General features: G+C 36.1%; 3 protein-coding genes across 5 annotated transcripts; 1 reads left to right on the top strand and 2 right to left on the bottom strand.

Moving 5' to 3' along the window:
- The first annotated feature begins 5 nt into the window (after positions 1-5).
- On the top strand, positions 6-24,475 carry LOC122395624 (stromal interaction molecule homolog). 3 transcript variants are annotated; one of them, XR_006258985.1, is made up of 13 exons: positions 4,752-5,485; positions 6,479-6,618; positions 6,687-6,806; positions 6,894-7,006; positions 7,078-7,193; positions 7,268-7,437; positions 7,524-7,667; positions 7,746-7,913; positions 8,000-8,264; positions 8,444-8,518; positions 14,120-15,114; positions 18,602-18,607; positions 24,465-24,475. XR_006258985.1 is itself a non-coding variant. In XM_043393353.1 (12 exons), the coding sequence occupies exons 2-12, from the start codon at positions 5,278-5,280 to the stop codon at positions 14,608-14,610; spliced, it is 2,010 nt and encodes a 669-aa protein (XP_043249288.1). In that variant the 5' UTR covers positions 6-112; positions 5,224-5,277; the 3' UTR covers positions 14,611-19,204. The 3 variants fall into 3 exon arrangements, 2 of the variants coding, with proteins under 2 accessions (XP_043249288.1, XP_043249286.1); XM_043393353.1 differs by lacking the exon at positions 24,465-24,475 and adding an exon at positions 6-112 and having other exon boundaries at positions 5,224-5,485; positions 14,120-19,204; XM_043393351.1 differs by lacking the exon at positions 24,465-24,475 and having other exon boundaries at positions 14,120-19,204.
- Positions 700-5,116, bottom strand: LOC122395619 (protein cramped). Its single transcript, XM_043393339.1, has 11 exons — positions 5,015-5,116; positions 3,627-4,135; positions 3,236-3,499; positions 2,963-3,166; positions 2,694-2,884; positions 2,099-2,596; positions 1,874-2,035; positions 1,650-1,793; positions 1,241-1,570; positions 1,047-1,157; positions 700-974 (listed from the first exon to the last, which is right to left on the bottom strand). Exons 2-11 carry the CDS (start codon positions 3,835-3,837, stop codon positions 870-872), a joined length of 2,220 nt encoding a protein of 739 aa, XP_043249274.1. The 5' UTR covers positions 3,838-4,135; positions 5,015-5,116; the 3' UTR covers positions 700-869.
- Positions 19,340-27,091, bottom strand: LOC122395629 (splicing factor 1-like). Its single transcript, XM_043393364.1, has 9 exons — positions 26,755-27,091; positions 26,306-26,458; positions 25,686-25,761; positions 23,622-23,774; positions 23,443-23,549; positions 23,214-23,380; positions 22,981-23,139; positions 22,620-22,897; positions 19,340-22,538 (listed from the first exon to the last, which is right to left on the bottom strand). Exons 1-9 carry the CDS (start codon positions 26,954-26,956, stop codon positions 21,983-21,985), a joined length of 1,851 nt encoding a protein of 616 aa, XP_043249299.1. The 5' UTR covers positions 26,957-27,091; the 3' UTR covers positions 19,340-21,982.
- Between the last annotated feature and the right edge of the window lie 82 nt (positions 27,092-27,173).

Below are 27,173 nucleotides of genomic sequence, written 5' to 3'. Positions count from 1 at the left end.
TCATCACTTGTGATCATCATTTCATAGATACCAGCGCGTTAAAACGCTTTCAAAAATTCGGGATAACAGTTTGATAGTAATTTAGTGCCAGTTCACAGAATTTTGTTAACGTGTAAGTACTTGCGTCCATTTTGCTCTTTTTTTTTTTACTATGATGAATATGCATCTGTGCGATTGCGAATCGAGCATAGCCAATCGTTGTTTCCAAGAAGCGAGAAAAGATTTCTAGAATAGACTGCATTTCTTCTTGTAAAAGAAAATTATAAATTTACTTTTACTTCATTCAGTTCGTGTAATTACCTACACGTAACATAGTCGTGAACGTAGTTATGTCAAGAACTTGCCTAAACGATTCCATAAACAGACACCACGTCATCTTCGTGGATTAAACAAGGATAAGAGATAGCACCTGCAAATGTATTCCTAATACATTTGTAAGCTGGCTCCTATAAATATTTCTCAACACAAGTAAAATGAAATATTTATAAATATAAAAAATATTTTCTGGAATAGCGTTGTTTAGGTATTTAACGTAGAAACGCATGACATGTTTTGTAAATTGTTTATTACGAAAGAACATGAAATCTACAAGAAATACAAGAAAATTTAACGGTATTTTGTATACGTACATATAAATTATATGCCGTTAAATTTGTTGTATTTCAACTTAGTTTTATATTCATTGGTTATATGCAGTTTCGTTGTTATTGTTTCATGTGGTCTGTAAATGAAATATCAAAAAGTAAAATATGTAAATCAATTCTAATAACGCTATACACATCGATTACAAGATACGATCGGGTTTAGATTTTAAACTGTTAAACGCCTCGTTCAAAGATATACAAAATTTGACTAATTTATTTCTATTCTTATTTTTTATTTTCATCCGATGCAATTTGCGATGCGAGATTTGCAAATTTCGCCAGATAATCTACGCTATTTTCTCCCATCAGACACTGCATATGCGATATAACCTGAAACGTTGATATAATGTTGTAAATATAGGGGAATATTAATTCAATGTTTAATACGTTTTTAGTATTTACATCGGACGATGGTCGAATATCTTCTATATGTTCCACATTTTGGCTTCTTGGTGAGACTTTTATGGGAGATTCAAGTTGGCCCAAAAAACTACTTAACGAGAAGTCAGCTACCTGCAATACAATCTCCGTGTTAGCAAACGTAGTATAACTTACGCATTGCTTAAAAATCGCAAATTATAGAATTAAAAACTGACTTCGCTGTTCAACCATTGATGATCACCCTCTTTCAGAATTTGTGTAGCGCTAGTTATGATCGAATTCGTAGGTTTTGAATCTCTCGCCACTTCAAGTTCAACTAAAAAGTTTTTCTCTTCTGGTTCGCTCACGTCTATCATCGGCGGTTTAACGTCTTGTTGATCATTATTATTGAAAGGAGAATCATTTGGTTTAATTGTCTCTTGAGAATTAGGTGTTAAACCTTCTGGCGAAGTACTTGATGCAGATATTACTGGCAACATCCTTTGTACAACAAGACTTTTTTGCCTTACAGTCCTACCTCGTTTAGAGAAGCGCGTCTTGAACTTCTGTATATCATAAAATACGGTAACGTTATTAATAATTGTGTTTCAGTAAATAAATGTAAACACAGACATAAATACTTACGTCTAACTGTGTTTTAAAAGCATCTGGCGTACCAATTTTATGATAAGTTTGTGGAATAAGCGGTCTTCTAAAGGTCGATTCCTTTGTTGAAACCATACGACATGAAATTACAGTTTCGTTACTTGTAGAACTATTATCGTACACCTAAATATCAGCAACAATTAGTACACTTGAAAGGACAGAGTATTTATTAGAAAACGTTACAGTATGTAACATTCTCTTACTTTGTTCGTCCCGTAACTGTGTTTTGCTATCGACAATAACTTTTGCAAAGTTAAACATAAATTATCGTCGCGTAAACTGAGTGATGTAGCCTCTCCAGCATTTTGTTCTCGTGAATTCCAATCCCACCCATACTCTAGAGTAATCTTAGATTCGCGACCAAACTAGAAAATTCAAAAAATTAGAAACACCACATTTTTAAAGCTAATTTGAAGAAAGTCATATACCATCAAAAAGAGGTCTCCTATGGTGATAGTGTTCGCTTCTTCAACGTTCCATCCTTTTCGAATTCTTTCGATCGTTTCCCTTCCTGGGAACCTATTGGGTTTCGTTTGTTGTTGTTCAAGCGTTAACTTTTCTGAAATGTTAGGAAGCGACGATTTCTCTGAAACATTATTGCCAGGCTCTATCACATCCACATCACTGTTATTATCTGGCAAGGTGCAATTATCCTCCAATTGATTTGCAGATTTCTTGTCTATCTTTGTTTTCTTAATTCCCTTCTTCCCAACACCTTTTAAACATTGCACCGATCCTAACATATCCATCTTAGAACTTTTCAGTCCCATACGTTTTTCGTAGGAATTTAAACTGACGCTCTTACTGGTAAGATATTCTCCAATATTCACCATTGGTAAAGTAATTTTGGACCCGTCCGGAGGTGCCACTCGTAACAGTCGAATATCCTTCATTTCACTGATGATAGTATTCTCTAGATTAGGAGCCTACATTATGCGTATAGGATCTTTCTTCGTACTTTCTTATTGTAAAACGTATAATAAGAAACCTTAACATCAATGGTGTACTTTGAAGCAAGGATACTGTATTATATTTTGCGGGCCTCCATCTTTGTTGCAAAAATATTAACAAACTAGACAAACGTCTTTGTATAGGTAATAAGATGCGTACTCTTGGATTCATTGCAGATACTTGTACTTGCCACCATGCCATATTGTTACGAGGTCTCAATTCGATTGTTATTCGTGGTGGTAATTTAATTTCTTCCTGCCAATCTATGTAAATATAAAAATGTTAAATATGTTACTAATTTTCTACAATAGGTTACATTTTATTTAATATATCAAGCATACCTTCCAATTGATTGAGCTTTCTGAGTGCTCTGCATATAGGTGTTTTAATTCTCATAGTTTTTCCTCTAAGCCTGACTTGCGTATATCCCCAATAAACTAATTCGTTTAATTTTAATTGTATTTTTTCATGTATTCGTGGTAATTTTCTTCTGAGTTCACCATAATTAATTAGACAATATAACTCCTGAGAAGTCTTTTTCACATCTGCAAAATAAAATATTTATTTTATTGTTGGTTCGTAAAAGTAAATCAGAAGTGTTTCACAATAGTTACCTTCTGAAAACTTCAAGTGTTTTGAAATTTTTAGCCACGTTCTATAATAAAAGTGTCTTATTTGTTCTTTGTTCTTTATCATAACGTCTGGTAGACCTTTTTTTTTCCCCTGACATAGAAAATAACTTTGCATCGCGTCAAAATCTTTTCCAAATTCATTTAAGGCTTTGAAGAAGTCGTTCTTGTCTTCCATAGACCATAATTCGCAAGATCTTTTGATCGACTTTACCTTTATCTCTGTATTATTTTCTTCGTCTTTAGAATCTAAACATAGTTAAATAAACCAGCTATAGATTATTTATTATTTCATTGCATATCGTATCTCGTAAAAGTTGTTATATAACTAAAAGATTAGATTAAATGCAAATATATGGATAAAGAAAAGACAAACCTTTCTTTTCAGAATTATTACTATCGCCAACATCTAATTTCACTTTTTTATTACCCCTAACAACGCGAACTTGAGTATTTTTAGAATCTATCGGTGCCTTTGTATCGGAACAACTTTGTACAGCTTGGGGCATTGTAGAAGTTTCATCTTTCTTTATCACTGTACTAGTTCCTTGATTGTCATAGTCTTCGTTTTTTGAATTATTCTCCATTCTAATGTTTTCACAAGTACCTGTTGCGACAGTCTTCAGTCCCGATTTTTCGTGTAGTTAAAATCTTACAAATTTTCAGCATTGGATATGGCTTTTGTAAAGATTTTCTAATTACAAAAATCACATCTATAGCGCATAACAACGCCCCGTATCATTATATTCGTAAAAATTGCACAGATACTATCGTGTGATTGTAAAACGAATATAATAATGATTTATTATTGTATTGAGACGCAGTTTCATTCATGTCGTACGAACGGCCGTAAAGACACAATTTTGAAGTTCGTGTTGTCAACAACTATAAAAAATAATAATTTCTATTTAATTTTATACACGCGATTAGAACATGAAATAGTTGATGCAACGATATTGCATTTATCGAATTAGTACGATAATATTTACTTTGCAGTGCGATCTTTCAAACGATACAGTCTCGATCGTGTTAAGAACAGATCGAACACTTGCATGATACAAAATTTATAAACGAGAAAGTGGTTGATTGCGTTATTGTGAACAGTAATAGATATCATAAAGTCATCAGTCGACGCAATTTCAAGAATCTTTTAAATATTCAAGTGATTGTGTCGCGTATTGGACATTGTCAAGAAAATATTTAAATAGATCTACACGATAAGGTATACTTTTTAAGTGTAGCAAATAGTACATAATTTATTTCATTTTTAAGTTTGATTCATTATTATATCAATAAAATATTATTTTATATGAAAAAAATGTTTGAAATGATGCTTGGAAAGACCATTTCATGTGCGTCATCGTAAAAATAAAGGCATATCGGGTAAAAGTTGGACGTGTTGTTAAAAATATTGGACGTCGAAGTAGCTGCAAAAAAAATATCATTTTGTATCGAACACGAAAGTGTAAAAAATAAAGCAAAGAAAGAATTTTCGCGCTGTATTGGCGCTGGCAATGCCGACCGCGAGTGCAACGTCCAACCAATGAGATCGCGTGAAGGATTGCGCGCCCGGCCAATCGCGAATTCTCATTTGTTTGTAGATAGAAATGTGCACCAATGTTGTTTCCAATCTAAATTAATTATTTTTCGCTACGTTGTTCGTGGGCAGTGGCCTTGATAGGAAAACTCGACTTGGTGGAGTAGTGTACTTAATTAATAAATCAATCGATTTATTTAAAAAAGAGATCTCGGACGTTGACCAACCTGTCGGCATTGATGGAACCAGTAACAACGGTGTGCAACTTAGCTACGGAGCTGCTGTAATATTGTGGTTCAGTCGCGCGTGTTATGCACTCGTCAAATTATATCGCCACCCCGGTTTTGATAACTGTAACCTTGAGTATATTCACTATTACGGGTCTACGTCAAAGGTGACAACGGGCCAAGAGTATTCGGCTTTATTTGACTTGTAGCAGCTGCGCAAGGGGGGCGCGAGGTGTCAGTGACAAGGTGCAGCTAACCTTAAAATGCGAGCATCCGTGATTAGTGATGTGATTGTACTGTTCGGGCTGCACTTTTTGTATTGGTGTTGCAACACTGTAGATGCTAGCGGCGGGGCCCTCGATGCGAGCCCGAACTTTCAGTCTAGCTCCTCCGGAAGCTCACATTCCAAAGTCTCAGCGTTCTCTGCCACTCTCACAGATGGGTTGGCACAGGCTGTAGCTCATGAAGCTGGTAAAACTCTTTACAATAATTTATTAATGTTTATCCCTTGCGTCAACGTTGCTTGCTTCGCATTTGTTGCGTTATTTCTTAACGGGCTGCTAAATGTGCTTGATAGTAGCCTTCTTGGTCAAGATGCTTGATGGTTGACGAATATATAGTCGTTTTCAACTATTTTGGCCAGTCGGAAACATTTCCTTGCCAGCTAAAACCATCTTACTTTTCTTCTTTCCTTATGCTGTCATGGCAGGCTTTGATGTTCTTCCATGACAAGGAAGGACACGTTTTGAACTGATGGAAGTATTGTTCCACCTTTATCAGTCCTTTTGCTGTTAATAGAATATATTTGCAGCAACTGGTGTCGAATGTCAATGGCAAAATGGAAAACACATAAACGTGTCTTAGATAATACTTGTCAGCCACTGTGTGTCGTCATAAAAGTCTAGTTTTTATTTAGATTTTGTAGATATGCCTGTATGTGTCTGTATATAGCTTTTATTCGTACATTTATGCTTAAGAATAACATTTCGATAGAGCAAATATTAATTTATTTTTATAAAAAGGTATTTGTGTTGTTTGTTATTAGTAATAGTATGCATCTAAAATTGTAAAGACAGTTTTATTTGTATGTTTTCGAGTATGAAGTACTATTTGGTTGATTTTGTTGGTTTTGCAAAACATAAAAAAAACATAAATGTGTTTATGATAAAAACTCATATTTAAACAAGTAAATAATCGTAGAAACGATATAATTATTCAAGGATCAATCTTGTATTTGTTCAATAATGATGGTAACATTTATATGCATTGTTACTTATACCATGTTTGTATTTAACAGAATGCATTTATTGCATTGTAATTTTTGCTTTGATACAATTGAATAAAAAGCTTATCATGTATGTTTAACAGGTCAGGATACAATTTCGTTTAAAGATACCTGTTATAACAAACTAAATGTAATCATAAACACATACAATCAAACGTAGGCTATTCAATTTATTACAGGTTCCGATACTTGTAACGATGACCTAGCTTGTCTTACACTGGCTTCTCATGATCGACTAGGTTTAGAAGCTATCAAATCGCTTCACAGTCAACTAGACGACGATGCCAATGGAAATGTAGACCTTTCGGAATCAGACGATGTAAGTGTATCGATTCTATATAAATTTTATTATGTTCCAAACGGTAAAAAATGAGATCCTTCTTGTAGTTTTTGAGGGAAGAGTTACAATATGAAGCTGGGTACGAGAGAAGACAGAGGGCTTTCCATCATAATGATGACATGCACATTAGCGTTAGAGAACTTTGGGAAGCCTGGTTGAGATCTGAGGTACTGTCAACAAATACATTTCTCTCCAGCATTATTCTCAAATTCCTATAACTGAGAGTTATTGCATCAATGAATTTTTCATCCTAGGTTCACAATTGGACTATAGAACAGACGTCCGAATGGCTGACATCTAATGTAGAGCTTCCTCAATATGTTCCTACTTTTATACAACATCGTGTAACTGGTGCCACACTTCCAAGGTTTGTTTTACAAAGTATATTTTATTTGCTAATTGATTGAAGGTTGGCGTAAATGTTTGCTTAATCTGCAGGTTGGCTGTAAACAACATGCACTATCTGAGTAACGTTTTGGGGATCAAAGATCCTATTCATAAACAAAAAATTGCCTTAAAAGCTATGGATGTAGTACTTTTTGGACCTCCAAAAGGTAAGAATGTTTTGTATTTAACATTCTTTAATTTATTTTATGGCATCCGTTCAAAATAATGTTCCATGTTGTAGATACTGGCCATAGCATCAAAGACTTGATATTGATTACGCTATTATTTGGAGCACTTATTGGGTACTGGTACGCGTATCAGCAAAAGAAAAATTCGCAGAAACATTTGCATCGGATGATGAAGAACATGGAAGGTTTGCATAAAGCAGAACTGGCGCTTGAAGATTTGCAAGTACGTCACCCTGCTGCGCGTTTCTTTTCATATGCACCTACGTTCTATTCAGTGTACGAATTTGATTGCATATTAAAAATTTATAGAAAGAATTAGAGAGGGCACGATTGGAACAGGAAAGTGCAACAACGGAGAAACAGAATTTAGAGAAACGCTTACAAGACGAAAGTATGGGATTGCATGCCTCGTATTCCGATCTTGAAGTTTCTCAATTAAAAGCAGAAATTGAGGCAAGTACTCTGTATATTTTGTCTTTACTGCAATTGAAAATCATTCTCTTAGAGGTCTAATTAATTTCTACCTCGTAGATGTTAAAAAATGAGTTGCAACGCGCAGAAGGTGAACTCGAAGATAGATGTTGGTCCCCTCCTCCAGGACTACAACACTGGTTACAATTAACACATGAAATTGAGAATAAGGCGTACACGAAAAAAAAGATATCGGCAGAAAAACAGCTGCAGCAAGCACGAGAAGCAGTAAGATATTACATTTCTCGAATTTTGAACTCGTATTGTTACAAAGTAGGTATTGACTACCTGTTTTTATTTAATGTGCCCACCAGTGCGAAAAACTACGAAAAAAACGATCGAGCTTGGTCGGCGCATTCGTTTCCACTCATGGAAAATCTATCGACGAAGTTGACAAAAGTATAGTGGAAGCAAGAACAGCGCTAAACGAAGTCACCGCAGAATTGCAGGAGAGAGTACATCGTTGGAAGCAAATCGAACTTCTATGTGGCTTTAACATAATCAATAACAATGGTCTAAGCTATTTAGAAACGGTTCTCTACAGAGGAACACCCAACGGTCGAGGTCTTGGACTCAGAGGTATTTAACTCTAAAATAATTTTCCCTAATATTATTCAGTGGTTCTTATTCTTAAAAATAATTTTAATAACGCGATACTTTCATTTGGATAGATTAACATTTCCCATTGATTTCATTACACAGATCTGTCTCAGTATGCTAAATATGTATAAATAATCGTTTGCAATTGATGTTTACAGGTCGACTTAGTAGCCAAGATGACTTGGACGACGAAGCAAGTTCAGTATACGCGTCTTCATCATGCGGTGCCGCAGGTAAGCTGGAAACGGATTTCCACGAGCATATAGATTGATATATAACAGTGCTCAATTTGTACATACTATTGTAACTTTATATGACACTTATATACCTGTGTATCTTATATACCATCGATAATCTCTACTAACTCGTTTGTCTTCCTGGTAGTGATTTAGGCTTTTTCTGTGAAATTAATTTCCCTTTTTAATAGACCACCATATGATAGAAACATTTATGAAAAATTAAATGGTTATACGTATTCTTGCACAGATTAAATTTTTAATTTTTACGAAAACTCTTGACATACTTTTAACGAGTTTATCGAGTACTTACGAAAGTTTTTATAACGTGCAGGTTTCCGTGAAAAGTTTTTACAAGAAATTTTGAAGTATAGGTTTTCTCAAAATACGAATATTATACAAAATATAATTCACGCGTTGCCTTAAATTTCTCTGTCTCGCAAAGAAAGTAAGTTGATTTTGAAACCAGTAATTTTCGTACGTTTTCGCGAACGCACCATAAAATTAGCGTATGCAATTCCAGTTATCGGTGTTAAGTTATTGTTCTTACAAAGAAGTAATCGAGGGTGTGTGTGAAGGTCATTAATACTACTGAAGATACGTATAGCTAATGTCACACATTACAATGAGATCTATATTTTAATATATTAAAAAAAAAGAGTTCTATGGCGATTGTTACTAACATTATTATTTAATGATTTGGAGAAAAATATGCATAGAAATGTATATATTTAAAATGAGAAGAAACGTAGACATTATTGACGAGACATTTATTCCTGAAACAATTTTATGAATAATAGAGGTTTTAAAAAACTTTTGAATAGAAGAAGGTGAAACATACGTATTGCTAATTATTAAATATATATTTATGATAAAAATGTAAACGTAGATTAGGATTATGTTGCTAGTTGTAACAATTTCCTTAATGGTTAATAATTGCTGATTATAGATTCTCTTTTAAGTTTTTTAGAGGTATAATTTTATACATTATTTTGTAGCCTCTTGTTTAAAATGTTATTATCGGTTAGTTATGGTCCAGTTAGAATAAATTTGTATAAACATATAATTTTTCAATATTTTAGAATTGTTTGAATCGTTCGATCGACAATTATGATAATTTTTTGTAACATAGTTTTCGTAGAACATAGTGGTACTGAGATTTATTGACAAATTGTACTTATACATATATTGCAACGTTTAGTATTATTTTCATTATGTTGTTATTTGGTATCATTTCATTTTAGGGAAAGAAGAAAGTTTACTTTGAGGTTTGAAAAAAAGATTAACGAAGCAACACAATCTAAATCTTTCAACATTTGTAGAAAAACGATTGAAAGTCGTTTTGATTGTTCGGTTATTGCATAATTATTATATTTGAGGACTATAATACATTAAGGTAAATGTATATAATGAAGTAATGTGTGACATAAATGCAATGTTTGCAACCAAAGTTCTTTATGCTAAGGTAGTGTTTACGAATTCGAATTTATCTGATTAGGATGTGTGCAGGAAAAGGGAGGATTATAATTGGAATGTTCCCCTTTCCTAATCCGAGATTTGTCGAGGTTCAGAAAGAAGCATGTTGACTTTAAAAACGACGACAAATCTTTTAACGTATTGTTAACTTATTGTTAAAAATGGTTTTTACGCAGCCATGTATTTGGACAGAGTATAAGATGTTAGGATAATAACATTTTGGAGAAAAGCATGACATATTTTTCTAACTAAAATTTTTATGATGTATCAATCAAACGAATAAGAGTGGAATTTTGTTGAAATTTTTACAGAAGTTGTCATCAATTATTAGTATAGTTCGAAGTGGGAATGAAATTTCGTTCTTTCGTTAAATAAAATGTTGATTGTTTAATAGCATTGAAATTAAACGGAGATTCTAGTCGACAACGTGTGAGCCCTGTATTACGATAAATTATAAAAACCTATTATAAATCAATTTTTTTAAGCGAAGGGGCTTGATTCGGAATGATTAATTTAGTGACATTAAATTAACAAACAAACGTTATACTAGTTCGAAGATCTGAAAACCAAGTAACAATTATTTCGTTTAATTGTCGACATAGAGGTTAATTCGTGTCGCGACCACGACTTGGATTCCTCGTGGATCTGGATCGCCAGATCCATATCGTCGAAAGATGATCGGTTTAAGTTCGTTCGTTGTCTCCAAAATTGGGAACGTTTAATCCTAAGATTCATTTATAGTTTCTATCTTCGCGCATAAGCGACATATAAAAACCGCCCAAGTGCCAAGATAATCGCCGAATTGTTACTGTATTATTGATAAGTGTCGACATTGTCGACTTAATGTATTAAACATAAATGTATCGTCGTATTAGTTCCTTTAGTAGGATTGTTGTGATTTTTGTCGAATCGACCGATGGTCAGACGTTTTCTTATTTCTCGAATTGCATGGATTCATTTTGCCAGGCTAGCTGAAAACCATTGCACAACACGATTTTATTAATAGTTCAAATTAAAGCGAACAGAGAGTCGCAATTCGATCTTAATTGCACGATGTAGTTCGCATCTGCCACCGAAGGTGCAATTTCGTTGCGTATATGATATTGTTGGATAAATTTTAATCGATGTAACGATTGATAATCGTCAATATCTTGTCGCGATTACATCAGTCGTTAATCGTTAACGAAGATCGACGAATAAATTAATCGTTAATTGCCCACGATGACAGTCGATTAAAATAATCGTTAGTCGTTTGCAGCCATCGTTGAATCAGTTAATTGCTATTCTGAACCGTCGAAAACATTAAACATTTCTTTTTTTACGTTTTTAAAAAATTAAGGATATATTTCTGAAAATTTATTTTCTAATTCAAAGCAATGAGAAAGTTATAAGTTATAAATATCTAAAAAAGGAATATTTAATGATTTTAATTTAGTACCAGCGAAGAATAGCCATTTTGTTTTAACCGATAATGGGTTACGTGCGATTGTAACGATCAATTTCAATAATCGATTATTGGCTAACTGTGGTGTAAGAAGTGGGATGGTGTAGCGTGGTTCTCGAGAAATACATACGAATAAAACACTTTGCCAGTGAATTCTAGAAATAATTTCGAGCGAAGAATGCCATATTAATATAGATTTGATTCTCGGTGTGTAATCGAGATACTCTCCTCAAGAATCTTCTTTAAAGGTTATCGATATACAAGATATCTTAACCCCCTAGGTACGTCATTTTCCTATTATAAATTTTTAAGTTATTAGCTTATGATTCTATGCTACGAAGTACAGGTATATCGAATTTCGTCGACAAAATTGCGAAAAATTACATAAAAGTGAACGGAAATAATATTTTCAACTTTGAATATTCGGTAAGTGTTCTGTAAAAATGTTGTCTGAGCCCATTTTGTAAAGAATTCTTATGAGCTAATTCGTTTCAGGACAAATAACACCGACATATTATAACGAGACCTCAATAGTTGCAACATTCGTTGCAATTTTATTTTGACTCACATGGTGTGTCATTGGCTAAACGAATGATACGTTGCGTGACTCACGCGTTGAGTCATCGGTCTCGTACGTGTGACACTATTTCTACCAAAGGCGTTTGACACCTTTCAAAATTTTTATTGGAATAACAGGATATTAAAGTTGTTATTAAGTCGTACATCAAGGAGTTAACAGTTATTTGCATCCAAATGCAAGGGTGTCGAGAGACACCTTTTGGTCGAAATAGGTATGCATAAAACCGCGGGTAAAAATAGCGTTAAAGACGGTTGTATTTCGGTACCCGTTAAGAATCAGGGCTGCGTCGTTCTCTAGATTTTTCACTTAAAATTAACTGGCAGAGTATTAAAGTATTTCGATCGTGAATCAGTCTCGGTTCCGAGCTGTTCCACGCCCAACGAACGCGACGATGTTCAACTAATTTTGAACTTTATCATTAAGCGTGACCGTTTAACAATAGTTTCTGATATCCGGGACTTTGGTTAAGTTTATCGCGGTCGACCTATCATGCCAAGAAACGAATTCTATTTATCCGGGGACACGCGTTCAGCCGCGTCGCGATTAATATTAGAATCAATTAAAATTAGATTCGACTGTATTCGACCGCGGATTTTACTCCGGGACCAACGTTTTCGAGCATCGATGTACTATCGTCTTTCCGCTCGTGGCAGATTGGCTGGAACGATACGCAATCTCGTCGAATCCGTTTTGTAAGCGAGTAATGTTATTCTACGAAGCCCAAAGAAATTACTATTGCGACTGACGATTAAACTGTATATCTAAACATTTTACCGATCGAACGTTGCACGCAGAAACAATAAAGAAGAGCCTGTATTCGTTGTCTCTGTTATTGCAACATATTACCTCGTGACGATTGTGTACAATTTGTAGTTCGCAGTCAATAAATCAAGCAACATATGCGAGAAATTATGAAATCATTGAGCCTTGTTTGTACGAGTTAAGCCGCGGAGAACGTCATCCTGTTATGATCGATCGTTCTATTATGTATTACCTTTTTAAACGAAAATTTGTTCGCAAAAGAAATGTGTAAAACTAAGTATGTAAAATTTCTGTGATCTCGAATGCCGATGCTTGCTAGTAATTTCCATGCATTGGCGGATATACAGACTATTAATGTAAACAACTATACGTAAATGTAAAACCGTTCGGTATGGTTGTTTCAGTAGATCTTTAAATAAGTAGGATACAATTAAATATTAGAATTATATAAACCATCATTGACCATCGTGTCTCGTCTTGGTCTCTTCTTTCTTCTTTCTTCTTCTCCCGGCCTTTGTGGAGCTCGAATCTTGCACGGAATTGGTTTTCACGAAAAAAAGCATGAAAATTACTAGTAGTTGCACTAACAAAATTAACAATAATAATATAAATAAGTAGTACCTCTTTCTCTAAGAGAAAACAGTGCAAAATTAACAATAGCGTATGAATAAAAAATGTTATAATTTTTATTTTTTTCGGCTGAAAAATGTTTTCAATTACATGTAATATAATGTACGAAGAATATACATACATATACAAGGTGGCCCAGGTACCATCCAGATTCTTGTACTTCGTACATTCAAAATAGCAATTAAAAAAAAAGTCTTAGAAAAATTAATTTAACAAGACTCGAACTCGCGCTGCCGTATTATCAGGCGGACGTCTTATCGATCATGCTACATTTGCGTCTGGAACATGCAATTATACTCGATGAAATATAAATCGGTATTAATTTGAAAGCGTAATATCTCAGAAACGATAACCACCTTGTGTATGTATTATTATATTAACTTAGAACATAAGTTCGTGCCGCTTCTTTTCACGTTTCATTAAATAAACAAGTATATTTTTGAGACAAGTTTGATACAGCGAACGCGAGAATATCTGGAAACTAGAAGCCGGCCATGTTGTTTGCAAGAACCGGTTAGATCTATAGATCAACGGTAGCCCAGAGAAACTAACACCAAACCTGAAGTAGATTAACTCCGTTCCAAGAGATTCACGACGCATCTGTCAAGAAAGAATCGATAAAAAACAAAAAAAAAAATACACACACATAAGATACCCGCCCACCTAGAGTACCTGTCTCCATGATGACGTTCGTCCTGATCCGCAGGTACCCTGGACAGCCTGACGTGGAAGGAATCGTCGTTGCCGCCCGACTCGTCCAGCAGCGAGACGGGAAAAGAAACGCCGCCGGAGAGCAACGTGGTGCACTTCACCGTGGGCGACGGTACCGAGGATCTCGCGAAGTCGTTCAGCAAAGAGAAGACCGGGATCGTTCGTTCTTACAGCCAAGACACCAATATGCTTCTAGCTGCCGAGGAGAAGACCACCTCGGCGTTCCTCTCCAAGACCTCTTACTCGGAGAACTCGTTGGACACGTCGGCCCAGGACCGTGCAGGACACCAGAAGACCGCCACGGCGATGCAGACGAGCAGTCAGAAGAGGACGCAGCTCAGGGAGCTGCCGACCTTGATGTCCGTGGACGACGAGACGCTCTCCACCGACTCCAACTCCACCACCGACAACGACGAGCTGAAACGAAGGCGCAGAAAGTTCCCGCAGTTCCCGCCGTTCAGGAAGAACAAAACTAAAGTCACGTGATGATGCTCGTCCCGTTATGCTAGTCAATAACCTAATCGTGCATTCGTTTATTCCTTTACTTAACGCTAACTCTTACGATTAGTTGGTAAATCGCGACGTGCACTTAACAATTAATCTCCGAGAACCGGTCGATCACTGATTTTAGCGATTAGATCACAGCCGGTTATGTACAAATACGCGCGCAGGAGACAACACGCGTACGCATACGGTATTAAACGATAGATGTGACGCTTGTAGCCGGGTGGAACATCCGGGTTCTTTGGTCGCTTACTTCTGGGAGATTCGTTGAATATCGTAGGATCGTAAGGCCACGGCGTGTATAAATAAAAGGGCATAAACTTTCACGGGGAACGTCCGCGTGATTCAATGAATTAGTAGTTAGTGAAGCTCGACCTTTCGTTTGTCCAACGATATTCAAACGGCAAGGAATGTTCCTTCTTTTCCAAAGTTTATGCATGACAGGACACGATCAATCCCGGTAGATTTCAAATCTCGTGTATCTTTGTTTACGGAGGACGTTGGCGGATAGCTGCATCGACAAGTATAAGTTTGCTCAAATGTTAAACGCTTCTATAACTACGGAGGATGCAACTATCGTTCTACAAACTGTACAATGTGTTCATAAGATATTGCACGGCACCAGAGTAGACAAACGAGTTTCACGAAATAGTTGTGTCGGTCTCCGTAATTTAAGGAGGTGTCCTGATCTAGAAGCTCAATTTTTAACCCTTTTTTTAGAAATTTCTGGCCAAAAAGAAAGACTTTCTTACACGATGTTTAGAAAACGTAATTACTACCATTTTCTATGGACATATACATTAAGAAAATATTGATTTTCTCAAACTTCTAGGTCAGAATATTCTCCTTAGTTAAAATCAAAAGTTTCTGTAAATGCAGACGGTGCATCTATCGTCCATCGTCCTACGATCTTGTACATTGGTGTATTATATTAGCACGTTGGAAAGGAGTGTATGTTGATAAGCAAAGTCTGCGTTGATAGAAGATTAAATAATATCGGAGGACGAATGATCGAGTCGCTGTCGCAAGCGCGCGACCGATATTGGGCCAATTAAATAATGTAGTAGTAGTGTGTCGATACGTAAGAACGTTGATCGAACAGACAGGGACTGTGGATCATTGGGCCAGCCCCCTCTACCCTCTGAAAGAGTTAGATTTCTATCGACGATCGTGTTCCACTCGGCTACTGTCGCGTAGGGTGTTTCTGGTACCCCCGGTGTGCTCCCATTTTGCCAAATCCTCGTCCACTTTGTGACGCGAGTCGACGTGTCACGAGTTCGCCGAGACACCGCCAAAGCGACGTCCTACCTAAGTAGCTAGATTGTTAAGCTCGCGATGCCGAAATTGTTCAGTTAAGACAATACCTTGGCTCAGGGGTGGGCGACGAGACTAGCGCGATCAGGCAATTTCCCTGCATAACCCCTTTACGCCGCTCTCTGTCTCTATTAATTCTTTTATCAAGACGTATTCTGGTTTAGACGTGCAATTTTTTTAGGCTTCTTTTGTTGTTTTTTAAAAAGAAAATCGTTAGCCGATGCTTTGACTGTACACATTATTCTTTGGAAGAAAAAATAATGAAACTTTAAGGAAAAGCATCCTCGTGGCTAATATGATTCCAGAGATAAAAAATAAAAACACTTTTCGGCAATTCTAAACCGCAATACGCCCTTAACCTTGTACCAACGAACTTGCCCAAGTTTTATACAAATGGTCGATCATTCGTGATTTGGTTATCGTGTAAAAGTTGAACAAGTTGGCCCTTGTATTCTAGTTTATAAGCTTCCGGAAGTTTCTCCTGCGCTCATTTCCGTTCGAACAATATCTGAAATTGTACCTGCAGCGATCAGCAGACGTTTCAGGCTTCGAATGACCTTGGTTTCAACGTCTCTCTATACTAAAAGAATCTCTGTTCGTTACCGTTCTTTAGTAGTTTAATTCTGTAGCGTTATAGCGTCTCTCTAAAGTAGCTGAATCTAAATGTCCATGATCTTCTGGTTATCAGGTCGCTTTATACATCATCTGCAATAGATGCTTTTGTACAAAGATGATGCTCCGAGTACGTAGCATTGTAGTATCTCTCTTAGTGACTATGCTTTTTTCTGCAGAGTTGGGAGGAAGGCTCACTGGTCATCTATTAGTTCTCCATTCTACTAGAATCGCCTCTGTAGTTCTGTCACGGTGTGTAGTGGATTGAATATCCAATTTCCGGTCACCGAGTCGAGTCAGTGACGATGATAATATTTTTAAAAAAAGAACATGTACAGTTCAAAATTAAAAATCATATTTTCTTCGCAATATGCATTTCTTCGTTTTTACTATATCCTTTCGAGGTGTTTCACGATTATTTGCGAATTCTATTTTCAAAAACAAAAATATTATGGCAGTTGCTTCTCTCACACGCTATATCACGTGCATATTTTGTATCCAGCGACTCGCCTCGGTGAACTGATCATCGATTTTTGTTTAGGAAGTCTTTTCACGTATATGTAGAAACATTAGCTTGAATTTAATAGCAATATCCAAGTCTCTTCTTCGACAAAGCAATTATTTATGGATTTCCATTCCTCTTTCGTTTCGTCCTTTCTTTTTCTCAATCAGTATTCGTCGAATGGCCAGTAAGTTACTCGCGACCACCGAAAGGATTTCATCTTCCGTGTCCTCCCACGACGACACACGGCCTAATTCGTCAGCGAAACCTTCTGAAAGAAGTACGAACGAACCGGATACGCATCTCGTTCTACGACACTTTCCGAAGGACAACTCGCGAGCATAGTTTAATCTTACAAGATGCCTCTGTGATTCTCTTCCGACCCGATTAGCGGGTAGCTTTTAGCCAAACCCGACGATGAATCGATCGCCCATCCCTGCGTTGGATCCTTCGAGGCGCGCTCTCGATCGCAAAACAAAATTCTAATGCACCATGGCTTTCCGTTTCTCTCTTTTTTTTTTTTCCTCGATGACACTAGGATAGTCATTAGCATAAATCTTTTTGTTTCTTCTTGTTTCTTGTTCCTTTTTTACCGGCTCTTTTATGCTTTTGATCGTTGTACAGACTGAGCACAAATTCGACGCTCTTTCATCGAGGGTTCTTCCCCCCCCGTTTCGTCGCTCAGATTTGTTCCATTATCTAAGTTTGGTTGCATCGTTGAAAAAGAATCGCGCGAGTCCCTCGACAACGAAACGACGTCCGTCGCAAACCGCACCTAATCGAGAAACAATGTCGCGCCGGAACTTTTTGTACGTTTGTAAGATTGTTGGAAATGTGTGCACCGCGGGCGCAAGTGTTCCAAAATAGACGATAAAACCTATACGATAAGGAACGTTCGTTAAATACTATCGGGTAATCCCATGAACGATGAGAGTATTTCAAAACGAATAACTCGTTTGTGTTTGTTGCACAAGAACGTACATAATTTTACGCGGTATTCAAAGATTACACGATTCAGAAGACGCCATTTTATGGCTGTGATGCCCTTCTTTTGCTTCCATAATTCCTAGAGATCGTACTTTTTAATCAAGCAAATTCAATTTTAGGATCTTCGATCGCTATTTTTGGGTAGAACGCAAATAGATAGTAGAATCTAATTTAAAAGTGGTATCGCTGAATTTACAAGCGTATCATGCATGTTATAAATAAGTAATAAGTCTGAGTAAACGTGAATTCCCAGACCTCTCGTTTATCAGGTCTATTTTTAGTTATAGTACTATGTCGTAGTTGATGTATAAAGATTAGCCAGGGTAATCGAGTTTAAAAAGTCAATTCGAGCGTATGCAATTGCAGTTAATAAAGAAAGAAATCATTACGAAATGGTCCCTTCTGAACCGTGTAACTATTCGAGAAAGAAGTATTTTCGTCAGTGTCCATAGTTTTGGAGATACTCGATTTAGAATAGTTATCATCCAATGTTTAGGTTGAATTTCGTTCTAATAACTTATTCTTAAACGACTATGAGCAAGTTTTGCTCGTTTATAGATATAAGTTAGCTCCAATTCTATGGATGTTGTAATACACTATTCATCTTCAAACTCGTAACGTGTTTCATACATCTGACTCTTTTTAACGAAAGTTTTCTATTTACACTAACGTTTGTACCAAAATAAATTTATGGGATCATCCAATAGCCGATCCTGCGTGGGATTACGACTCTAATCCTTTGAGGTCCAGCAGCTTTATCGTATCGAGATCCGATGGAATTGTAAATAGAGTGTCGTTAAAAAGCAATAACTTGTAAGGCTACGTTTACTAAGGTTCACTTTTTTTTAGATGAATTTGTATTAAGAAACTTCCAAGTATTATTAGGTATAATCAGCGGCGTATGATTCGAAAACTTTGTCGTTCGAGTCCCGACGGGAAGACCTCAGGGGATTACAACTTCGTGAAAATGGAGACCGAAAATTGTGCTTACTCCGTACATTTAGATACTGTCACGACTCGAAAAGGCATTTTTATGATCGCGTTCCGACTTTTAAAACTCGTGCGTCGTTCTCCTTTTCTTTTTTTTTTCTTTTTTTTTTTTATGTCTCGACCATACATAGTATCGCGACACCTTGTTGTACTTCACTTTTAGAGGATAGAGAATTAGAATTAACTTATTATTGCTTTCTTGTTACGTATCGTTATGTGATTCCCTCGTTCCTTAGCCACGCGTGGCAACGAACGTCAATACAGGATGGAGTTGTTTCTTCCTTTCTGATCCTATTTTTTTTTTTAATACACAGAATGAGTCGATAAGAACTGTTATCTAAAATAAATCTTGTTATCTATTAGTTTGATTAGAAAACGTTACATTAAAAAAACAGATTCCATCCATCTTGCTAGGATCTTCAAAAAGAACAAAGTCCATTAAAACGTTTTTTAATAAAAATGAATAGTTACAAGATATTTTAAATAGCAATTCTTAGTTTCACTCATCCTGAATATGTATAGAAGCTTAAATGTGGTGAGGATAGAACTCTCTGAAACTTGTATCTACGTATAAGAGATAATGTGATAAGTATTTACTCGACGTTGTAACACGATGTGCAAGTCGTTAGGCAATTCTGAGAAACTGATGCCACGTGTGTAGAGAGTTCAACACCAAAGTCGAGCAAAATCTAATCAGATTACATTCGCCGCCATACAACTATACATAGTTACACTGTAATTGCATTGTAATCACGCGGTAATTTCAAAGTAATTAGATTGTTTTTACACGCTTCAAAGATTTGTAATTATCATTAGAAGACAATTGGACAGAAATTGCCGTGTGATTACGCGAAATCGTATCCTGGTCAATATAATCGGATTACATTTTCCACGACTCTGTCACACATTGATACATGTTTTGAGAGTACTCACAATTTTTTTTCAATAAAAAATATTAACAATTGTAGGAGTTATTGAAATATATCTACGGAGGTGTTTTAAAAAATATGCCTGACATGTTGACATGATCACGGGCACTTCTGCTTCTCTAAAAATAGACGAATCAGAAAGCATTCTGTATTGTAAGAATTGAGTTATGGACATTAAAACATATTGAATTTTAATTTTTCGAGTTACCGTGTCAACATGTTTCAAAAATACGATTTCAAGAAAAAAGCGTTTAAAGTTTATGATAGAAATATTCAAAGATTGGTTGACTTATGATATGTTTTGTTTGCAGAGAGGGAGGGGGGTAAGCAACTTTAACAAAACCTACATCTCACCGCTATACTTACCACTTTTTTTTGTTGTATTTCCCATTAAGTGTAGACATTCCGAATAGAGATGAAAACCCTTTCTTTTCCATGCTCCATCTCCTAACGCAGTTAAGGGTGTTAGTGATCAGCTTCTTTATTTTTCTTTTTTTGTTCCTATTTTGAAGCATTAAAATTCTCCAATCCGTTTAGAAGTTATTTTTTTCTCGAAAGTGCGTAGTTCGTCTTATTTTGGTCTCTAGAATCTCTCATTGAAACTATTATGGGGTGAGGAAAAAAATGGAAGAGAAAAATTTTAGTTTTGTATAGCAAATAGGACAGTTTATACCAATTTCGCATGTTCACATTATTTTTCGAGGAACGAAGGTGATCTTCAATTTTTTTTAGATAGAATACTCGAAATGTTTCTTTCGTTTTTGATCTTATATGACCTCGATATCATTTATACATAAAGATATATTAAAAAAGAAGTATTTTTCAATATAGTATGTACCTTTATTGTGTAGTTAACATACACATTCAGCTATCATAAAGTCTCACAAACTATTTCCTTGTATTCTTAACATAACACACAATACTAATGTTATTTCATATAAAGCAGATTCTTTATAATTTACGGTTCCAACAAATTGTCTTATTCGTGATAGTGAATCGGTGAATACGAAATTATTGCGCTTGGACGTTTGCAATATCATACTTATGTTTCGGTAGTTGGTGGACCGTGAACATGAAGTGAAAAAACTGCACAAATTCTACTAACATATAAATAATCTAAGTCATAGTTAAAATTGACAACTCTATTGCGTGTACAAGCAAACAAAATTGGATGCTTCATCGTATTACCTAACATTTTTACAATCACACGTTTTTATATCGATCAAAATAATACAAAATCAATCGTGACGATTGTGACGCGCGTAAGTTAATCAGTTACTCTACACGTTGTAGAAAGTTATATACAAAGCTCAATAGCAAAACGTATTTTCGTTTGCAAAAATTTATCATGTAATATTCACGTCCACGGTAGGTAATACACTGAAGCAGAAATTGATTACAAATACTTGTACAGGACAGAAAATGCACTAAGGTGTACATAGTATTATACATACTACTCACAGAATATAAGTAAATTATATTCTAATTATAATATATACGATATATTGTGTTTAGAGAAACGTGTAAGTAAAAATTATCGTACTTCAAGGGGGTTGGGGGGACGAGAGGGGGGGGGGGGGCATTATAAAAATGCGTTTGGCGTATCACTTACATTTACACTTATAAGAAAGCTGTAGGTACACACAATTAGTTCGAAAATAATGGTAACCAAAACTACAATAGATGTTTTCTCTTTTTTTTTGCTGAGCACAATACGCAGTCGAAGTCGTAACGATACGTTGCAAACCTAAAGCCATTCCTTTTTCTTTCTCTTTATACAAATTGTATGATCAGTCAAGTGGGCTGACAAATTGATTCTTGGCCGAGCCCTTTCCACTTATAAAAGACAAAGCCGCGTAGGAGGAAATAATCGTTTAAAATTTTCGGGTCGTTCGAACTAAATAACAGTCGACTGTCCTCGGTTCGATATTACAATCTATTTACTGACACGACCGTTAATATTATTTCTCTATCGTACGTATGAAGAAGATTCGATTAGATGCACGGATAATTCTTTACACTAACTAGTTGGCGGGGGTGGCGGTGGTGGTTGCGCCAATAATGTGGGCAAAGTATTGAGATCGATGCCAGGCGGGGCCGGCGTTTGTTGTTGAGGAGGTGGTGGAACAGGGGCTGCCGGCGGCCATCCGCCCATTTGTTGCGGTTGCCAGCCTGGGAATCCTGGCGGTGGGGCTGTTCCGGGTGGAGGTGGACGCATTGGTCCTTGTTGTCCTTGTTGCCATGGCGGGATACCCATACCTGGCGGTGGGATTTGCGTTGGTGGCATTTGCCCGGGGGGCGGTGGTTGATTGTTTCCAGCCATCCAAGGCATCAACGGTGGGATATTTGGTTGAGACGTAGAACCAGGTGGTGGTGGAGGTGGTTGCATCACACCAGGGGGAGGGGGCATGCTGACTGGTGGTTGCCACTGCATGTTCATACCGTTCATATTATTTACTTCTCCTTGGCTCCACGGCGGTGGAGCCATTCCAGGTGGTGGCATCATCGGGCCACCTTGCATCATCTGAGGTGGCGGATGTGCAGGTGCAGCCATTAAAGCACGAGGTGCTTGTTGTCTAAAATACAATTATTTGAACTTGTAGCTTATTCCAGTTAGTTTTGTATGCTTTAAAGAATGTGAGAAAAACAAAATTCACCTATCGAAGAGACCAGGATAGTTAGGATTCGGGTTTGGTTGACGCGGCTGCCCGCTTTTGGACCTATCAGGTGGCGGGCCTTCACCCAATTCTGCCATAAGGGACATGTATTCTTCGTCTATTTTTGCTTTATCGCCACCTGGCCCCATTCCTCCCATTCCTGCGGCAGCTGGCCCACCTTGTCCAGGTCTTTTGGATCGACAATCGCGCGCGATATGACCAGCCCCTCCGCAACTCGAACATACTATGTTATTCGTTACGTTCGGTTTATCAGGGCACTGTATCGATAAAAAGAAAAATTAAGCAAACGATCTGATGGTTATCGAGCTGTGTGTTCAAGTTGAAAAATTAATATACCAACCAGCCATGATTTATGATCTGATGCGCCACAATTGGTGCAACGTGGTCCGTCATTTTCGCGCAATGTTCCATTAAGTAATGCCAGTTCTCTAAGTTGATTACGTCGTAAATCATTTTGTCCTTCAGGTACTTCCACACCTTGTCGTATAATTTCATGGATCTGTTTTGAACGAACATTTTTAATTAAAATACGCGTGTTAAATGCTCTCGATTGTAGTAAAGAACGCAACGTACTCTTTCGACAGCCTTTTTTACTGCGTCCAGATTGTTAGCGGTAATATAGGCATGAAGAGGTTCATCTTCGCCAGGCAAAGGCTGCCCGTCTTTTCTTCCAACTTTTCCTTCCTTTACAGAACCCTTGCCACGGATTATAATCTTTGCTCCGGTTTCCTTCTCCATTGCTGCAATATCATAAAAATAATACTTTAGATACAGACAATATAATCTTGTTAAGTTTACTTACATTTTAATGTATTTCCACGGGGACCAATAAGCAGACCAACGAAATTAATATCTGGATGTTCCTCTTGAGGGATCATTACTTTATCGTGCACTCGTATTATCGGGGGTCTGGAAATAATAAATGGTAGATGTAACATGTATCACATTTATCACGTATGTATACGAGAGTGTAATATTTACTTGTAATCTGGCGGTGGTTTAAATTCCGGGTTAATTTTGAGAATCTTCTGAATAAGATTGTGACGTTCTTCTTCCAATTTACGTCTAGTACGATATTCTCTCGTGTTCAACCGTTTACCATCGCTACTGTAAATGGGTTCTGGGGACGGAGATCTGCAAAATAAAAAAATAAGATCTCGTCAAGATACAAAGTTTGCTTCAAGATGGTACTAGCATACAAGCAACCTGATCCTACTATGATTAAGTGTGATTAAGTGAGGAAAGAACTGCTGATTATTAACAGAAAAATGGAAATTGGGACAATATTTTAATCGACTTTGCAAACTCATTAGGCTTTAGTCATTTCTTTATTTAACATATACTTCTTATAAATGGGATACGTTCTGACCATGTTGGAAAATCAATATTCTTTGCAACGTAACATTTAAAAGCAAGTCTTAGCTTTTTTTAAACCGTTCTCATCTAATCAATTTAATATGAATGTTTGTATCAAATAATTTACCAAGTATACATATATACACACATGTGTATATATATATAATAATTTTTTAAAATCTTGGATCGAAAAAGTGAACAATTTGCAATAAAAAGATTATAGAATTCTAATAATTGTTATTCATATATGAGGGAAATATTTGATAATTCTAAATCTAGTTGGGTAATGCTGAAAGAAAGATACAAATATTCTGTTATATTTGTCCAAGTAATCAAGTAATGAAACTGTTGGTTTCCTTGTATCAATAGATTGCAATTATACATGTAAAAAGAAGCAATATTAATAGTTTTCCAACAGTGCCAAAGTATCGAAACAAAGAATAAAAAATTATATAGTGTTAAATGTAGCATTGCTACAAGTCTATTCAGTAGGCAACCACTGGAATACTGCGCGTTTGTGCACGGCAGATATCGGTATGATGTCAGCTGCTAAGATAGATCCTGTGATTATTAGGAAACAATTTTTTTGGGTTAGTTAATAATAGCTTGTATATCCTACTATGCTGTATAATACTAATGAAACACAATAATATAAAATAATGGTTCCAGCTAAAATCAGAAAAGTTAAACCTATTGGAGTAAATTAATTTATTAGAGAAATTAATGTGTATTTATTTAAGTTGAACCTGAAAGTAACGTAAAATTGATCTTTATATAATATTATGCTTATATTAGCAATTATAATTTTATCAATTTTATTATTTTCCTGAAATCTGCTCATTAAAGTTGTAATTAAGAGTAAAAATCTATTGTAGTTAATTCTTAAGAAGATATGTTCCTGTGGCATTGTAAAATTAAACAACAGAATTAAAATGCCGTGCAAATCACAGCAGCCTAATTAGGAAGAGTATCTATAAAGGTGCCCTATACATGAACTTTATTGCTTTATCACTTTATTACTCTTAGGAGCGTGAATTTAAAATACTTTACGGTCATGAGATACGATAATGAGCCTATCAAAATTTGAATAAAACAGTCTGCATAGGAACACCTTAAAATTTCCCTATATGTGCAAGAATATAACTATTTAAAAAATATATGGACTAGAATACCCACTGCATGTTAAACACTGCTACTACAATTGTACTTTAATTCAGAGATCCAATTGTATAAAAAATTTACAAACATACGCTATGCAATTATTTGTGTGCAAAGAAGTATATCGATGATACTAAATTTGAAAATGGTGTGCCTAATAAATTCAAACGGAAAACGTTTTTTTAACATTCAATTATTTACGCTAGCATGCATTTTATCTATTGCCCCAAGTGATCGATATTTCATACGTAATTATAGTTTCTAACAGAGAGCTCCTCTTGTAGCAGTGTTTAATAAAAATGAATTAGTAAAAGAAATTGATTAGGGCAAACCAATATTATCAAAATTCATCTTCTGTGCTGCGTGGTGGCTTTAATCAAGCCCAATCTTTTCAAACAGACATCAGTATCCCACACTAATTGTATCAGAGCCATATCATAAGGCCCCTGTATTTATGGGCTGCTGAATGGTCAGTAGATAGGTATTGTAGATATGTAATGGTCATTTTTGGTATGTAAGTTTCTTTCAAACCTTTCCTCAGGGTTAAGTGGAATTCCAAGATCTCCAGTGCGTAGCTTCCTGCTGATTTCCTCAATTTGCAGCTGAACTGTAAACCAACGGGTTAGAGGGGGCGGAAACCCCAACAGTTAGATATTGCCAATGTGCCATAACCATATACATTCTATAATGTAAGCATGTTTCAAAAGTGTAGAGTATTCGCTTATGTCTAATATTCTGCAAATTTCCCTGAGGTAAATGTTCCCATAAATTTTATACACATATTCCTTTTCTCATAAATAAAAAAAAAATCTATCTCTATATGGTTACTTAATGAATTACCGTGAAACAAAATTCTATAAATTTTGGTAATAGTCTACTAGTTACTCGACAAAATTGGCAATTCCATATTGCCAGCCATTTTTCAAAATTTCCAAAAGGTCAATTACCTCTGGCAATTATAAACTGAACTATACATACATACTTACATCTTTTACAGTACTATAAATTAGGTTTCAGTAATTTATACGCAGAAGCAAGATTCTTAAATCATTTCCTGCTCATATACGTGTGTATATATATATATATATATATTTATATATAACAATATAATTACATTGAAACAATTAAAGGAACAAAGAGAATAAACTTACAGAGGTAAGCCTTCTCCTGTTCAGGAGTGAGGTTTGTTGGAAGAACCGTAGGCATGCCTGGTATAAAAGTTTTGTCATGTTCGCTACCGCCCCATCTAGTTTTCCTCCTCTTCCTACGTTCCTCTTTCGACTCTTTTTCCTGCTTACCATCGTCTAGAATATTTGTGAGTTAGTTACTAGGAATTAGATCGTGAAATATAAATACGTTTTCTATTACATTTAGGTCTCGCACGTTCTAACATTTAAAAATAAATAAAAACAGCCAAGTTATTAAACACTATGCAACGTGTAAATGTTACGCGCATAAAAGCGATAAGTAAAAGCCAATGGTGTGTACAGGTCTCGTTATGTGAAACAGTATGATTAAGCGAATTGTGTACGTGAAATCGGGTCGCCCAATACGTCAATGGAATGAAATCAATGTATAATGAGGCCAATTTGAAACGTACTTTCCGCTTCTCGTTTTCTAGTGTTGTTTGTCGTGGAATTAGGAGAATTGGGATTTATTTGTGTTCCATTCGCAATCGCGGCGCTAACCGCGGCAGCTGCTGCAGCCGCAGCAGCAGCCGCGTTCGCAGTCGCAGCATTTTGTTGCGCGTTTTGTAAGTAACTTGGATTCAACAACGATGTAAAATTTCGTGACTGATTCATGACGCAAAATATGCCAGAGACGTCATATACGTCGGGTTAGCTGCGCGTCTACCAGCTCACGAACGTTTTTCCCACAATCGGATAAAAGTTTATACACTAGAAAAATGGCGAAAATCGACTGACGGACACCTTTACTATTTTCATGGGCGTACCGGAGACGGATGCTGCTTTTCGACTGGAATTAGTCAAGAACATTCCCGCCAGATGGCGCTTCGAT

This window comes from Colletes gigas, unplaced genomic scaffold (genome assembly GCF_013123115.1).
Source record: "Colletes gigas isolate AHSC1104 unplaced genomic scaffold, ASM1312311v1 Colletes_gigas_Sc00006, whole genome shotgun sequence".
Classification (NCBI taxonomy): domain Eukaryota; kingdom Metazoa; phylum Arthropoda; class Insecta; order Hymenoptera; family Colletidae; genus Colletes; species Colletes gigas.
This window is presented reverse-complemented; position numbering and strand designations above follow the sequence as displayed.